The 17924-nt window shown below is 40.3% G+C and overlaps 1 protein-coding gene across 2 annotated transcripts in view; it reads left to right on the top strand.

The window, feature by feature from the left end:
• Positions 1–7392: 7392 nt before the first annotated feature.
• The window catches only part of slc47a1 (solute carrier family 47 member 1), a 98900-nt gene continuing 88368 nt past the window's right edge, over positions 7393–17924 (top strand). For both annotated transcript variants that reach the window (XM_034178376.1, XM_034178375.1), the window contains exons 1-2: positions 7393–7640; positions 17222–17323. In XM_034178376.1, coding sequence (XP_034034267.1) covers positions 7431–7640; positions 17222–17323 — 312 coding nt within the window. In that variant the 5' untranslated portion in view covers positions 7393–7430. The remainder of the gene's footprint in view (positions 7641–17221; positions 17324–17924) is intronic.

Genomic DNA, 17924 nt, shown 5'->3' with positions numbered 1-17924 from the left:
TGAACGGAGGGACTCAGAAAATGCATGCCACACGACAAATGCATGTTATTTGCATTATTATCACTTTTTACTGAGATACACAACACGTAACGCGTACATAAAAAGTTGGCTCACTTTAACTTTTGTCGTGTCGGCTGGCGCGTGCTGCTCTCCAAATTCGGCAGTGCGTCCTCATCAAATGGTTGCTTTAGCTGCTGTTCATTGTCGTACTATCCATGAGAAAATCATCCAGAATATCCATATTGGGACCAAAACACACTTCTCGCCTTTTCATCCTTTCCTCTGCAGACAGTTTTTTTCCCTCTGTGGACAGTTCTTGGGCTGCGCGCTATGACGTCATTTGTTTACGCACAGCGGGCGGGTATAGCCAGGTAGCGTCAACGTAAATCTACGATACCGGCCTAGCGACGCCTCAGTAAAGTGATAATAATAATACAATAACATGCTTTTGGAGGGCGGTATGCATTCTCAGAGGCCCGATGTTCATGCCCGGTCGCCCAAAATGACCGATATTCGCCTGAGTTAGATGAGGGCGAATATCGGTCATTTTGGGCGACTGGGCGTGAACGGAGGGATTCAGAAAATGCATACCGCATGACAACAGCATGTTATTTGCATTATTATCATTTTACTGAGATACACAACATGTGGAAACACATTAACATGATGACATTAAAATCCCTGCTGTAAGGTGCGGAGCTCACGGTCCGTTGAATGTCTGCCTTTTACTCTTCATCTCGGTGTAGTAGCGCCGCAGCGTGTCATTTAGTTCTGGTGGTGTAACAGTATGCAGGTCGCATTCAATATTATGCCGTGCGAGCCAGTCACGGAACTTGCGCATTCCAAACTCGGTGGATTTTGTCGTGTTAGCTGGTACTGCGCTGCTCTCCAAATTCGCCAGTGTGTCCTCGTCAAGCTGGCTGCTTTGGTTGCTGTTCTTTGTCAGTCTATCCATGAGAAAATCATCCACATTGGGAGCAACACGCACTTCTCGCCTTTTTATCTTTTCCTCTGCAGACAGTTCTTGGGCTGCGCGCTATGACGTCATTTGTTTATGCACAGTGGGCGGGTATGCCGATACTGGTTCGCTACTGCGGGCGGGTATAGCCAGGTAGTGTCGATGTAAATCTATGCTACCGGCCTAGCAACGCCTCAGTAAAGTGATAATAATAATAAATATAATGCAATGATGACCTTGGCCATATGGGTATTGTGCTCTTTGCAGTTTTTTAATTAATTTATTATTGAGATCCTATTGTCTTATGTACAGTTTCTACATGTTCAATAAAGCCCCTCTATCAGTCATTCAATCAAAAACAATATTTGCGTTTAACGCTGTCTGCAGGAGGCTTTGCATGTGCATTTACATGAGCTTTTGACAAGAATAGAAGTTGTGCAAGTCAAGGAATATTTGTAGATCACCCTGTGTGCATTTGCAGGTATTAATGAGACAAATTTAACTCCATAGGAAGTTAGCTAACGTCCACTAAATGTCTTATAAATCACTTCAGAGGTGTTATTAGGCTCCAAAAACATCCTTAGAAGTGTTTATTTCTCGCTAGCTTTTACAGAATATATGACAAAGTGGTTATATTTACACACAAAAGAGTTTGCAGCTGTGACATCACCACACTAACGTCCGCTAAAAGTTTTGTAAATCCTTCCAGAGGTGTTATCAGGTTACAAAAAGAGCATTTTCAGTTTTAGACGTGTTTATTTCTCACTATCTTTTACATAATATATGACAAAGACAATATACGAGGGCTGTCTGTAAAGTATAGGTCCTTTTTATTTTTTTCAAAAACTATATGGATTTCATTCATATGTTTTTACGTCAGACATGCTTGCACCCTCGTGCGCATGCGTGAGTTTTTCCATGCCTGTCGGTGATGTCATTCGCCTGTGAGCACTCCTTGTGGGAGGAGTCGTCCAGCCCCTCGTCGGAATTCCTTTGTCTGAGAAGTTGCTGAGAGACTGGCGCTTTGTTTGATCAAAATTTTTTCTAAACCTGTGAGACACATCGAAGTGGACACGGTTCGAAAAATTAAGCTGGTTTTCAGTGAAAATTTTAACAGCTGATGAGAGATTTTGAGGTGACACTGTCGCTTTAAGGACTTTTCACGGTGCGAGACGTCGCGCTGCGCTCTCAGGCAGCGTCATCAGCCTTTTTCAAGCTTAAAACCTCCACATTTCAGGCTCTATTGATCCAGGACGTCGTGAGAGAACAGAGAAGTTTCAGAAGAAGTCGGTTTCAGCATTTTATCCGGATATTCCACTGTTAAAGGAGATTTTTTTAATGAAAGACGGGTCCGCGCGTCGGGACGCAGCCGACGCGGCGCGGCGGCACAGGAAAAACACCTCTGTGTTGATAACCATTTGTAAAATCCAGGCAGCTTTTGATGGCTTTCAGTGGCGTGAGTATATGAGAAATTGTTTATCAGCTGGAGATGTTCCAACTTGTCCTCAAGGCTTCCAACAGAGGTGTTTTTCCTGTGGCGGAGCGTCGCGGTGGCTGCGAGCCGATGCTGCAATCCGCCTGCACGTCTTTCATTAAAAAAATCTCCTTTAACAGTGGAATATCCGGATAAAATGCTGAAACCGACTTCTTCTGAAACTTCTCTGTTCTCTCACGACGTCCTGGATCAATAAAGCCTGAAATGTGGAGGTTTTAAGCTTGAAACAGGCTGATGACGCCGCCTGAGAGCGCTGCGCGACGTCTCGCACCGTGAAAAGTCGTTAAAGCGACAGAATCACCTCAAAATCTCTCATCAGCTGTTAAAATTTTCACTGAAGACCAGCTTAATTTTTCGAACCATGTCCACTTCGATGTGTCTCACAGGTTTAGAAAAAATTTTGATCAAACAAAGCGCCAGTCTCTCAGCAACTTCTCAGACAAAGGAATTCCGACGAGGGGCTGGACGACTCCTCCCACAAGGAGTGCTCACAGGCGAGTGACGTCACCGACAGGCGTGGAAAAACTCACGCATGCGCACGAGGGTTCAAGCATGTCTGACGTAAAAACATATGAATGAAATCCATATAGTTTTAGAAAAAAATAAAAAGGACCTATACTTTACGGACAGCCCTCGTATTTACACACAAACGAAACAGAGTTTTGCAGCCCACTACCAGCCTGTGACGTCACCATGCTAACGTCTGTGAAATAAGTTCAGAGGTGTTATTAGGTTCCAAAAACAGCATTTTCGGTTTTAGAAGTGTTTATTTCTCACTAGCTTTTACAGAATATATGACAAAGACGATATATGTACACACAAACAAAACAGAGTTTTGCAGCTAGCTAAAAGTGTACTGTCCTCACTGCGACAGAAACAGCTAGACAGCTAGCTAAAGTCTGACTCTCAAACACCAGACGTTTCATGTAGACATTTGTGAATTTACTACACAATCTGGAGTCAACTTGAGTACAGAGTGAAACTGTAAAACAAAGACAGAAGCAGTACACAACAGTCAACATAAACCAGTCCAGACTATGAGCCTAAAAGAATTAGCCTGAAAAAACATACAGCAACACATTATCTGTGACATTCAATTCAACGCTATAAGTTTAATTTTAAGTACTTGTGACAACACAAAACTCCACAGATCTCTACCAAACCCCAAATCATACTTTCAGGCGTAGCTTCTGTAGGAGTAGAACATTTAAAGAAAGGTTAACAAGCTTTTCTTTGCATTGAAGTCTGGGCTTCACTTCATCCTTTACTCAAAAATGGCTGAGCAATTTTTTTTTGTAGCACTTCTGGTTACCGCAGTTGCTGTGATCCGCCAAAATAAAGGCATAAATTTCACAATAAAACGTGTCATAAAATGAACTAAAAATAAGCTTGAAAGGCAGAACAACCAGCCTGTGACATCACCATTGTAACGTCCATGAAATAAGTTCAGAGGTGTTATTAGGTTCTAAAAATGGCATTTCCGGTTTTAGAAATTTTTATTTCTCGCTAGTTTTTGCATAATATATGAGAGACATGCATGTAAACACAAAGCAAAGCAGATTTGAAGAGACCAGCCACTGATGTCACAGTGCAGCTCTACTCTGACTGGCTGTCATCCCCACCACTCAAAAACAAAGCAGAACAGATTCAAACAAAATGTGAGTTTTTAACCTCTTAAAATGCCTCTTAAAATATGTCAAGGTTAGCCATCTTTGAACTTGTCCAAGGTCTGTGTGCCAAGAATGTTCCCCGTGAGTTTGAAGACTGTGGCAGTAATAGAACTGGACTTATGCTGAACACAGACAGACAGACGGACGGATGCCAGGTCTTCACAATACCTGATGACCATATGTTGGCCTTGGGTAATAATAATAATAATAATAATAATAACAAGAGTAATAATCATAGTCATTTTTACTCACAGTCATTTTTAGGCACAGGTGTGCCTTAGGCTGGCCACAATAAAAGGCCACTCTGAAATGTTAAGTTTTATCACACAACACAATGCCACAGATGTCGCACGTTTTGAGGGAGCGTGTAATAGCCACTGCAGTCTCATTTGAACCCTCAACCCTGCATGATATCATGGGATTTGACCACTTATGGGGACTTGTGCTCCGTTGTGCAAAATATCCACAGCATAACTTCACACAAATAAATGGTGTGCTGTTTTGTTTTTGGCCGCAATCACCAAAACAGTCGCGAAAAATATTTTTTTCGGTTTCCAGTGGAGAAGAAAAGGCGAGGCAGATGGGAGACTTCGTGTCGGTAAGGGTTAGTCTACACAGCTAACCAGAGTAGCTGCGTTCTCTCGCCTGCAAAACTGCCTCAACACGTTTGTGCTCCGGGTCATAAACAAACACATGCCGCTTTCCCACCACATCGTCACTTTTTCTTTGCATTTTCACTTTGTTTGTGTGTAATTTGCCCAAAAACCCATTGAAAATGCCGTGGTTAGTTCCCCCGGAAGTAGAGAAATTACGTCATATTATAGCCATTTAGTGCCTGCCCTCAAATGAGACTGCAGTGCCCAATTGGCATGCTGACTGCAGGAATGTCCACCCATGCTGTTGACTCTGAATTGAATGTTCATTTCTCTACCATAAGCCATCTCCAAAGGCATTTCAGAGAATTTGACAGTACATCCAACTGGCCTTACAACTGCAGACCACGTGTAACCACACCAGCTCAAGACCTCCACATCCACCTCCAAGATCGTCTGAGACCAGCCACCTGGACAGCTGCTGCAACAATCGGTTTGCAGAACCAAAGACTTTCTACCCAAACTGTCAGAAACCATTTCAAGGAAGTTCATCTGCATGTATGTCATCCTCATCGGAGTCTCAATCTGATGGCAGTTTGTCGTCATAGCCGACTTAAGTGGGCAAATGCTCACATTCGATGGCGTCTGGCCAAAATTAACCAGACCAGTCTGGTTAATTTTGGAGCAAGCTGGGGGGATGATGATGTCATCACTCAAAAATAAAACTCTTAATATCGCAGCACAAATGAAAATTTTAACGGCACAAATCAACACAAACGGAGCACTAAAAAAATAGACCAGTTTGGTTCATTTTGGAGCAAGCTGGGGGAATGGTGACCTTTGAATGACCTAAAAAATAATCTTTAATATCTCAAAAACCATAGCAGCACAAATGAAAATATTAATGGCACAAATCTGCACAAACGAAGCACTAACCACTCAGTATGTTTGCTTGTATTTTTTACATGGATGGGGGTCAGCTTCACAGAGCTGACAACGGAGACCCCGGACTGTTGAACAACTGAAGTCGTACATCAAGCAAGAATAGGAAAGAATTCCACCTACAAAGCTTCAACAATTAGTGTCCTCAGTTCCCAAAAGCTTATTGAGTGTTGTTAGAAGGAAAGGTGATGTAATACAGTGGTAAACATACCACTGTCCCAACTTTTTTGAAATGTGTTGCAGGCATCCATTTCAAAATGAGCAAATATTTGCACAAAAATAATAAAGTTTATCAGTTTGAACATTAAATATCTTGTCTTTGTGGTGTATTCAACTGAATATAGGTTGAAGAGGATTTGCAAATCAATGTATTCTGTTTTTATTTACATTTTACACAATGTCCCAACTTCATTGGAATTCAGTTGTGTGTGTGTGTGTATATATATATATGTATATATATATATATATTTGAGCAAGCTGGAATCTCACCAGAAATGCATCATTTGAGGCAGTTGAAATTGGAGATGCTAAAATCAATGAAAGACACACCAACTAGGACACCAGGCTCACTGGAGCAGAACACAAGAATCAACTGCAAATGCAACCACATTATCACAAAAAACAGACCATACGAACAAAGATGCAGAACCTCTCCAGTTTCTCTCTCTGTTACACACACACACACACACACACACACACACACACACACACACACACACACACACACACACACACACACACACACACACACACACACACACACACACACACACACACACACACACACACACACACACACCACCACCAGTGATAACTTCACTTCTTAGTGTGTGTGTGTGTGTATATATACACAGCTAGTTAGGTGTCAAAGGTTACCAGTTAGTGTTTGTTGTAGAAAAGTACACTGCAAAAAAGGTTGATTCCACATGACTTAAGCCTCTTTGTTGTGTTTTGTCTTTGTGAAAGTGTCACATTTTCAACAATGTAAACTTGACACCCTGCATTGCCATAACATAACTCAGTTAAAGGAACATGATGATTGACGAGGTCAAGTGGAGTCGAGTATTACTTTTTTTAACAGTGATATATTGCATAACAGTACCAGCTCATTCCTCCCTGTACATAACTATTTGAGATATTTGGGTATTAACATTTCTCACAAAGGTTAATATCTGGTTGAGTATAAAAATAAGAAATAAAACAATAGTGATTGTACACGTCATCTTTTTTTTTGAAGTGTAAGCTTGTCTGACCATGTGATCACTTCTTTAACTGCATCAAGACAGTAGTCCATAGGAAAAATATAACGTGTTAAACTATGTGGGAAGACAGATATGGCTCATACATGTGATCCAACATCCACAAATATCACAGCCGCCCTGTTGTTAATCGATCAAATCCTGCAGAGCTCATGAAAGCCGCCTTTTTGTTGCAGAATTTGTGCAAACACATTCCATGTCAGATTACTCAGCCTGGTAAGAACATATACACACACAATTAGAAATATTAATTAGTGCCACTGTTCCATGTAACACAATCAATAATTTTGCTCTTTTCGAATCATCCTCTCTTGCACCCTGCTCCTAATCATGCCATAATCAATACCTGTGACAAGATTGTTGTATATAAACTGATTAGTTTGACTGCTCCCTTATTTATTGCCATGATCTGACTGCCCCCTTCTGCTTTTATCTTTCTTGCCTCTCTCACTCTCTCCCTCCTTTGTCCTTTGGCATTCATTCCTGCTCTCCTGTGCCTCCTGTATCGTATGAATGGAGAAGCTGGGTTCCCTGGAACCTGAAGCCCCCTTGCAGGGTACAGGGCCCGTTGCTGGGGTTTCTGTTGCTGACACAGCAGGGGCTGACCAAGACGAGGCAGCACCGGTCAGTTCCAGACTTTTCCGCTGTGCATATGTGAGACGTTTGCTGCCACTAGCCTACAGAGAAGAACTCTACCATGTTTTACGGCTCACAGGACCACTGGTGAGTTTGTAATGAAGTTGATATGTTATCCATGACATGCTGTTTTTGCATATTTAATGAATGCATTTTCTGTCTGGTTACTGTAATGTTGCAGAACAAGAAGCCCTATAAACAGCTGCATTTCTGAAATGTGTGTTCAAAAACTGTATAGACAGGGGGAAGCACAGGAACACCATTCTGGATTACTGACAGCCTTTAACCTTACATATGATGTTTGAACAAGCCCAGACAAATGTTTACACTTGATCCCCAGGACAAAGGCTCTTTTTTTCCTCCTTGGTTGACAGTCTTTCAGGTCATGGAGTGCTCCCTTAAAGGTGAATGATGGTCACATGTCTACCTCCAACTCCTTCATCAGTTTCTTAGATGGTATTTTGAGGTTATTACAAACCTTTAGAACAAAACTTTATTCATTTGGATGCCTGTTCTACAACCACAATAACAATGAAGTAGTGACGTTGTGTAAAATGTAAATAAAAACAGAATACAGTGATTTGCAAATCCTCTTCAACCTGTATTCAATGAATACACCACAAAGATAAAATATTTAATGTTCAAACTGATAAACTTTATGGTTTTTGTGCAAATATTTGCTCATTTTGAAACAGATGCTTGCAAGACATTTCAAAAAAGCTGGGACAGTGGTATGTTTACCACTGTGTTACATCACCTTTCCTTCTAACAACACTCAATAAGCATTTGGGAACCAAGGACACTAACTGTTGAAGTTTTGTAGGTGGAATTCTTTCCCATTCTTGCTTGACGTATGACTTCAGTGCAGTCCGGGGTCTTCGTTGTCGTATTTTGCGCCACACATTTTCAATGGGGGACAGGTCTGGACTGCAGGCAGGCCAGTCTAGTACCCGCGCTCTTTTACTACGAAGCCACGCTGTTGTAATACGTGCAGAATGTGGCTTGGCATTGTCTTGCTGAAATAAGCAGGGACGTCCCTGAAAAAGATGTTTATTATGGCAGCATGTCAAATCAAATCAAATCAATTTTATTTATATAGCGCCAAATCACAACAAACAGTTGCCCCAAGGCGCTTTATATTGTAATGCAAGGCCATACAATAATTACGGAAAAACCCCAACGGTCAAAACGACCCCCCTGTGAGCAAGCACTTGGCGACAGTGGGAAGGAAAAACTCCCTTTTAACAGGAAGAAACCTCCAGCAGAACCAGGCTCAGGGAGGGGCAGTCTTCTGCTGGGACTGGTTGGGGCTGAGGGAGAGAACCAGGAAAAAGACATGCTGTGGAGGGGAGCAGAGATCAATCACTAATGATTAAATGCAGAGTGGTGCATACAGAGCAAAAAGAGAAAGAAACACATCATGGGAACCCCCCAGCAGTCTAAGCGAAGCGCTCTATTGGGGTGATATGGTACTATGAGGTCCCTAAGATAAGATGGGACCTGATTATTCAAAACCTTATAAGTAAGAAGAAGAATTTTAAATTCTATTCTAGAATGAACAGGAAGCCAATGAAGAGAGGCCAATATGGGTGAGATATGCTCTCTCCTTCTAGTCCCCGTCAGTACTCTAGCTGCAGCATTTTGAATTAACTGAAGGCTTTTCAGGGAACTTTTAGGACAACCTGATAATAATGAATCACAATAGTCCAGCCTAGAGGAAATAAATGCATGAATTAGTTTTTCAGCATCACTCTGAGACAAGACCTTTCTAATTTTATAGATATTGCGCAAATGCAAAAAAGCAGTCCTACATATTTGTTTAATATGTGCATTGAATGACATATCCTGATAAAAAATGACTCCAAGATTTCTCACAGTATTACTAGAGGTCAGGGTAATGCCATCCAGAGTAAGGATCTGGTTAGACACCATGTTTCTAAGATTTGTGGGGCCAAGTACAATAACTTCAGTTTTATCTGAGTTTAAAAGCAGGAAATTAGAGGTCATCCATGTCTTTATGTCTGTAAGACAATCCTGCAGTTTAGCTAATTGGTGTGTGTCCTCTGGCTTCATGGATAGATAAAGCTGGGTATCATCTGCGTAACAATGAAAATGTAAGCAATGCTGTCTAATAATACTGCCTAAGGGAAACATGTATAAAGTGAATAAAATTGGTCTTAGCACAGAACCTTGTGGAACTCCATAATTAACCTTAGTCTGTGAAAAAGATTCCCCATTTACATGAACAAATTGTAATCTATTAGATAAATATGATTCAAACCACCGCAGCGCAGTGCCTTTAATACCTATGGCATGCTCTAATCTCTGTAATAAAATTTTATGGTCAACAGTATCAAAAGCAGCACTGAGGTCTAACAGAACAAGCACAGAGATGAGTCCACTGTCTGAGGCCATAAGAAGATCATTTGTAACCTTCACTAATGCTGTTTCTGTACTATGATGAATTCTAAAACCTGACTGAAACTCTTCAAATAGACCATTCCTCTGCAGATGATCAGTTAGCTGTTTTACAACTACCCTTTCAAGAATTTTTGAGAGAAAAGGAAGGTTGGAGATTGGCCTATAATTAGCTAAGATAGCTGGGTCAAGTGATGGCTTTTTAAGTAATGGTTTAATTACTGCCACCTTAAAAGCCTGTGGTACATAGCCAACTAATAAAGATAGATTGATCATATTTAAGATCGAAGCATTAATTAATGGTAGGGCTTCCTTGAGCATCCTGGAAGGAATGGGGTCTAATAGACATGTTGATGGTTTGGAGGAAGTAACTAATGAAAATAACTCAGACAGAACAATCGGAGAGAAAGAGTCTAACCAAATACCGGCATCTCTGAAAGCAGCCAAAGATAACGATATGTCTTTGGGATGGTTATGAGTATTTTTTTCTCAAATAGTTAAAGTTTTATTAGCAAAGAAAGTCATGAAGTCATTACTAGTTAAAGTTAAAGGAATACTCGGCTCAATAGAGCTCTGACTCTTTGTCAGCCTGGCTACAGTGCTGAAAAGAAACCTGGGGTTGTTCTTATTTTCTTCAATTAGTGATGAGTAGTAAGATGTCCTAGCTTTACGGAGGGCTTTTTTATAGAGCAACAGACTCTTTTTCCAGGCTAAGTGAAGATCTAAATTAGTGAGATGCCATTTCCTCTCCAACTTACGGGTTATCTGCTTTAAGCTGCGAGTTTGTGAGTTATACCACGGAGTCAGGCAGAGATAATCTATCTCACTCACAGAGTTTAGGTAGCTACTCTGCACTGTGTTGGTATATGGCATTAGAAAACATAAAGAAGGAATCATATCCTTAAACCTAGTTACAGCGCTTTCTGAAAGACTTCTACTGTAATGAAACTTATTCCCCACTGCTGGGTAGTCCATCAGAGTAAATGGAAATGTTATTAAGAAATGATCAGACAGAAGGGAGTTTTCAGGGAATACTGTTAAGTCTTCAATTTCCATACCATAAGTCAGAACAAGATCTAAGATATGATTAAAGTGGTGGGTGGACTCATTTACATTTTGAGCAAAGCCAATTGAGTCTAATAATAGATTAAATGCAGTGTTGAGGCTGTCATTCTCAGCATCTGTGTGGATGTTAAAATCGCCCACTATAATTATCTTATCTGAGCTAAGCACTAAGTCAGACAAAAGGTCTGAAAATTCACAGAGAACTCACAGTAACAACCAGGTGGACGATAGATAATAACAAATAAAACTGTTTTTTGGGACTTCCTATTTGGATGGACAAGACTAAGAGTCAAGCTTTCAAATGAATTAAAGCTCTGTCTGGGTTTTGGATTAATTAATAAGCTGGAGTGGAAGATTGCTACTAATCCTCCCTCTCGGCCCGTGCTACGAGCATTCTGACAGTTAGTGTGACTTGGGGGTGTTGACTCATTTAAACTAACATATTCATCCTGCTGTAACCAGGTTTCTGTAAGGCAGAATAAATCAATATGTTGATCAATTATTATATCATTTACTAACAGGGACTTAGAAGAGAGAGACCTAATGTTTAATAGACCACATTTAACTGTTTTAGTCTGTGGTGCAGTTGAAGGTGCTATATTATTTTTTCTTTTTGAATTTTTATGCTTAATTAGATTTTTACTGGTTATTGGTGGTCTGGGAGCAGGCACCGTCTCTACGGGGATGGGGTAATGAGGGGATGGCAGGGGGAGAGAAGCTGCAGAGAGGTGTGTAAGACTACAACTCTGCTTCCTGGTCCCAACCCTGGATACTCACGGTTTGGAGGATTTAAGAAAATTGGCCAGATTTCTAGAAATGAGAGCTGCTCCATCCAAAGTGGGATGGATGCCGTCTCTCCTAACAAGACCAGGTTTTCCCCAGAAGCTTTGCCAGTTATCTATGAAGCCCACCTCATTTTTTGGACACCACTCAGACAGACAGCAATTCAGGGAGAACATGCGGCTAAACATGTCACTCCTGGTTCGATTGGGGAGGGGCCCAGAGAAAACTACAGAGTCCGACATTATTTTTGCAAAGTTACACACCGATTCAATATTAATTTTAGTGACCCCCGATTGGCGTAATCGGGTGTCATTACTGCCGACGTGAATTACAATCTTACCAAATTTACGCTTAGCCTTAGCCAGCAGTTTCAAATTTCCTTCGATGTCGCCTGCTCTGGCCCCCGGAAGACAATTGACTATGGTTGCTGGTGTCGCTAACTTCACATTTCTCAAAACAGAGTCGCCAATAACCAGAGTTTGATCCTCGGCGCGTGTGTCGCCGAGTGGGGAAAAACGGTTAGAAATGTGAACGGGTTGGTGGTGTACACGGGGCTTCTGTTTAGGGCTATGCTTCCTCCTCACAGTCACCCAGTCGGCCTGCTTTCCCGGCTGCTCGGGATCTGCTGGAAGGGAACTAATGGCGGCTAAGCTACCTTGGTCCGCACCGACTACAGGGGCCTGGCTAGCTGTAGAATTTTCCACGGTGCGGAGCCGAGTCTCCAATTCGCCCAGCCTGGCCTCCAAAGCTACGAATAAGCTACACTTATTACAAGTACCATTAATGCTAAAGGAGCCTGAGGAATAACTAAACATTTCACACCCAGAGCAGAAAAGTGCGGGAGAGACAGGAGAAGCCGCCATGCTAAATCGGCTAAGAGCTAGTAGCTGCGCTAAGCTAGCGGATTCCTAAAAACACACAAAGTGAATAATGTGTAAATAATTTAGAGGTGATTCAGCAGAGGGAGTGCTTTAGTTAAGGCACGTGAAGATTACACTGTGAAACAAATCGTTATCTAGTTATCTAGATCAATCTAACTGCGCAGATTAAACAGCTAACAGATACAGCAAAACACCGCTGTGCTCTGGAACAGGAAGTGATACAATACCGCAGTGAGAGCCAACCACCAGTAGAGGCCAGTAGACTAGTCACGACAACGTCAATGTGTTGCTCCAAAAGCTGGATGTATCTTTCAGCATTGCCATCACAGATGTGTAATTTGCCCATGCCATGGGCACTAACACACCTCCATACCATCACAGATGCTGGCTTTTGAACTTTGCGCTGGTAATCTGGACGGTCTTTCTCCTCTTCTGTCCGGAGGACACGATGTCCATGATTTCCAAAAATAATTTGAAATGTGGACTCATCAGACCACAGCACACTTTTCCACTTTGCGTCTGTCCATTTCAAATGAGCGTGGGCCCAGGCGGCCACTTTTCTGGATATTGTTGATGTATGGCTTTCGCTTTGCATAGTAGAGTTTTAACTTGCACTTGTAGATGTAGTGACGAACTGTGTTAACTGACAATGGTTTTCTGAAGTGTTCCTGCGCCCATGTGGTAAGATCCTTTACACAATGATGTCGGTTTTTAATGCAGTGCCACCTGAGGGATCGAAGGTCACGAGCATTCAGTGTTGGTTTTCGGCCTTGCTGCTCATGTGTAGAAAGTTCTCCAGATTCTCTGAATCTTCTGATTATATTACGGACTGTAGATGATGGAATCCCTAAATCCCTTGCAATTGAACATTGAGCAGAATTGTTCTTAAACTCATGGACTATTTTTTCACGCAGTTGTTCACAAAGTGGTGATCCTTGCCCCATCTTTACTTGTGAACAGCTGAGTCTTTTGGGGTTGCTCCTTTTATACCCAATCATGACACTCACCTGTTTCCAAACAGGTGCTCTGTGAGCATTCATCAACTTTCCCAGTCTTTTGTTGCCCCGTCCCAACTTTTTTGAAATGTGTTGCAGGCATCCATTTCAAAATGAGCAAATATTTGCACAAAAACAATAAAGTTTATCAGTTTGAACATTAAATATCTTGTCTTTGTGGTGTATTCAATTGAATATAGGTTGAAGAGGATTTGTAAATAATTGTATGTTTTTATTTACATTTTACAGAACGTCCCAACTTCATTGGAATTGGGGTTGTAAATGGTATATAATGTGTGTGGTCTCAAACGTCTCATATTTTTGTATAAAAGATCATACAGTTACTTGTAGTACCATCTTGGTCAGTCATTCCTCTCAGTGCAAATTACACACCTATGGAATTTTACCATCAGAAATTAAATCCAAAACAGAACTAAAGAGGTTTAGCGTGAAAGATAAACACTGGTTTAAGCAGCAGTAGAAATGTGAACATTAATTTCTTTCAAGTCATTTTCAATACAATAGCACTTTACCACTGTTCAATGTTAAATTTAACTTGTGTTTAATATGTAATTACCTCCGCCAAGGAAGTTATGTTTTTGGTCGAGTTTGTTTGTTTGTCTGTCTGTTTGTCAGCAGGATAACTCAAAACATTTTGAACGGATTTTGATGAAATTTTGTGGAGTGGTTGGAAATGACAAGAGGAACAAGTGATTAAATTTTAGTGGTGATCCGGATCACGATCCGGATCCAGGAATTTTTTTAAGGGATTCTTCACCATTGTGGGATAGGGGAATTTTGACATTCTAGTTTCTAACTCCACAAAAACAAGGCAGAAAGGCTTGAAAAAAATTAGGGTGTAAAATAGTAAAATGTTCTATCAAACAACAAAGTTTGGTGATGATTGGATCCAGATTCCGGATCTGGTGATCCAGAATATGCAAAAATATAGGGAAAATAGAAAATGTGTCAGTGTCAGGTAACAAATGAAGCTAGAGATGCACAACTAACACCAAACTGTAGCTGAATCTGTACTGATTCAGTAAGGTGTCATCAGATTTGATGTAGCTTCAAATGTTATGGAGCTAGATCCAGAAGAAAACCGAGATTACCGAAAAATCGTTTTTATACAATAACTTTTGAACTAATAAAGACATAAAAGTGATTCCAAGTTCTAGTGCTATGTTTTCATGGTCAAGGATGTCAAATATAAAGGAAAGAAAAGTGTGTGTATCATAGTTTTGGTTGTAACACTGAATTGTTGAATAGATCACTGTGCCAAGGAGGGAATCTCTTTGGGGTCAGTGACCCTATGGCCTTGTGTAGCACATGCAACACTTAAAAAATAGTTCTATTTCAGAATTTACTGTTATTTATTTAGAGAAGTGTTTCATAAATGTTAAAAAAATTCATATATTTGCAGTTTAGTTGAATAATAAATTGAATTTTGTCTCTTATTTGTTTTTGTCTATAAGCACATGCAATATCAATATCAGTGCTCAGACGACAGTAGCTTCTGGGAAAGGTGCAAGTTGCAATAAACTGTGATGCCAAGCGCTAAGGATACATGCTATCCAGTCACAGCAGATGAAACTTTTTTTGCTAGCAATCATCATTGTTAGACTATTTTAGGCTCAGTGATTCCACGGCGTGTAGATGTTATGGCGTCAGTGACCCCATGGGATTGGCGGAGGTTTGCACTCTCCGAGTGCTTCTAGTTTGCAACTGCAATTGTGTTTATTTATTCATGGTACTTATTCATTGTATTTGTATCATTGCATTGATTTTTTTTAAGTTCTAAAGCCTGACCAAGGACAAAGTCTGCAAATTAGCTGAGGCGAGATGTCTTATATGCATCACATTTTCCTATTTTTGTGGCAGTGTTGTATGTATTGTCCCTGTTAAATAAACATTAAAATAAATAAATCTTTTCAAGATGACTCCTGTTATGGTTTGGCAGAAAACCCCCCAACAGAAAACCATAACAGAAAGCAGGGAAAAGCAGGTTTGTTGCTCACATAGATAATTGGCAGAATTTATATATCACGCAACAGGCAACAAAAGCACTGGGGAAAGCATTGGGATTTCAATGTGAGAGAGTGAGACAAACCTAGACAATGTAGGTGACAACAAAATGGTCTAATAGTGGTTAAATGGGCAGGGTTGGGGCGGGGGGAGGTTAATATAGAGTCAACAATTCAAATGTTTATGATGTGCCATTTTTTCAAGGGTTTCACAGTTTGTCTTCACACATTTTTTTCTGCAACTGTTTTGAATGAAGATGAAGTTTTTGTTGCTTGCTGCGTTTGCATTTCTGAGGGTCTCTGACATTCCACTCTATGATCCTTACAATCTGAGTTTTCAGTGAATACCACTGAAATAGAAATGGTGAATACCACCGGGCCTGAAAACATTCTGCATATTGTTTGATCAAACAGAATATATGCACTAGAAAACTGAGTTTGAACATTTTTAGTCAAAGGTTCCCATAGTTTTTCTTGCAAAATCTTGGTGATAGTTAATTTCACTGTGATAAATTGGCACTGGATCAAGTGCATAATGTCCCATTTATACCAGTGTTAAATCATCTGCATTGTAGTTTTCATTCAAATTACTGTTAAACCATTTATAAAGCGTAATAGAGTTAATATGCACTATGATAGACCTTATTTAAAAGTATGTTAGAGTTGGTATAACACTCTTATGAATGGAGCATTATGCACTTAATTCAATATTCATTTACTGCAGTGTTAATTTAAGACTGAAAAATTTACTGTATAAAATGTCATATGTCCTCTTTTTATCATTTGGTTTTCTTTGTACCTCCCTAACAAAACTGTGACTGCTAAAACAATTGGGTAATAGTTGATTATACAGTATGTCCAGTGGTAATCACTCAAGCTTGGAACTCCTTCAGCGCTCTCCTGGCTATATATCTCTATATATCTCCTGGCTATTTGATTATTTTGCATTTTTTGCTATTTGTTTTGCCATTACATAATTCATTTACTTAAATGGTTATATTCTTAGGTTGGTATATTTTTAGTCTGTTATTTGTCTAAATGTGCATGTTGAACTGGGAAGAACTGGTTTCACCACTTAGAACAAAGAGATTCAAGTTACAATATAAATCATATGTCCCGTTATCACGCAGGTTATGGGCAGGGGGCTGGACCTCCCTTGAATGCCCACGGGGACCAATAAGGGAAGGATTTTGCAAAATAAGGTCCACCTTTGTCACACCCATGTTGTGTTTTATAAAAAACGTTGTAGTCCATTGTTCGTGGATCTCCTGCAAAAGAGAACTTCAGAATCCAGGCCTTTTTTTCACTGTGACTTTGATTAAATTTAAATTGAGAAACAGTTTGACTTTGTACTTTGTAAGGGACAGTATTACAATAAGAACTGGGTGAAATTAACACAACAATAAAAATCTGTAAAACGCTCAAGTCAATGGAATGCTTTTTATGTAAACAGTGAGCTATTTGAAAATTAAATTGTGTGTCTTCCGGTTGTGTTTCTGCAGTTGATGTCAAGGATCCTTTACTTTCTTCTACCATTTGTTATCACCATATTCTGTGGTCACATTGGCAATGCCGAACTGGCTGGATATGCGCTGGCCTCAGCGGTAATATCACCACTCTTTTATGGCAAACACTATTTGCTTGTTAATTTTACAGACTAAAACAACTGATACTGTACAAGATACTTACACTAACTGCTTATGTGATTAATATCAGAATTTTCTCCTGACTAATGAAAAAAATGAGTCTTTGATATGCGTGTGCAACTGCATCATGTGATGATTCAGTTGTCCTTATCAGTGAGTGCATGGACTTAGGTCAGCAATGGTGAGTGGGTCAGCAATGTACACCTTTTATGACACAATAGGTATTCTCACACTAAATTTGTAATGTGTGAAAAAAGGCAATCTATCAGCAGTAAAGCCTATATTAGTAAGATATTTGCAGTGCAATATGCCAATGTACTGTACATCAAAGCTATTTGAGCATTCACCCTACTTTATACACCCATTATACATGGAGAAGAAACACTTCTAGACTGACAAAGATCTCCTCAAACAGATTCATGAATAATTCAGTCATGTCTGCATAGACCGCTGAAGATGAAATAACACCTCAAACCTGAACAAACTGAGGAGTGAACACTTCCAGTTGTGTTTCCACACCCCTGAAGGGATGATATCTTTACACCACACCACTCTCCAC

The sequence above is a fragment of the Thalassophryne amazonica genome, chromosome 9, assembly GCF_902500255.1.
Source record: "Thalassophryne amazonica chromosome 9, fThaAma1.1, whole genome shotgun sequence".
Lineage (NCBI taxonomy): Eukaryota > Metazoa > Chordata > Actinopteri > Batrachoidiformes > Batrachoididae > Thalassophryne > Thalassophryne amazonica.
Note: the sequence above shows the minus strand (reverse complement) of the source record. Positions and strands in the feature narration are given on the sequence as shown.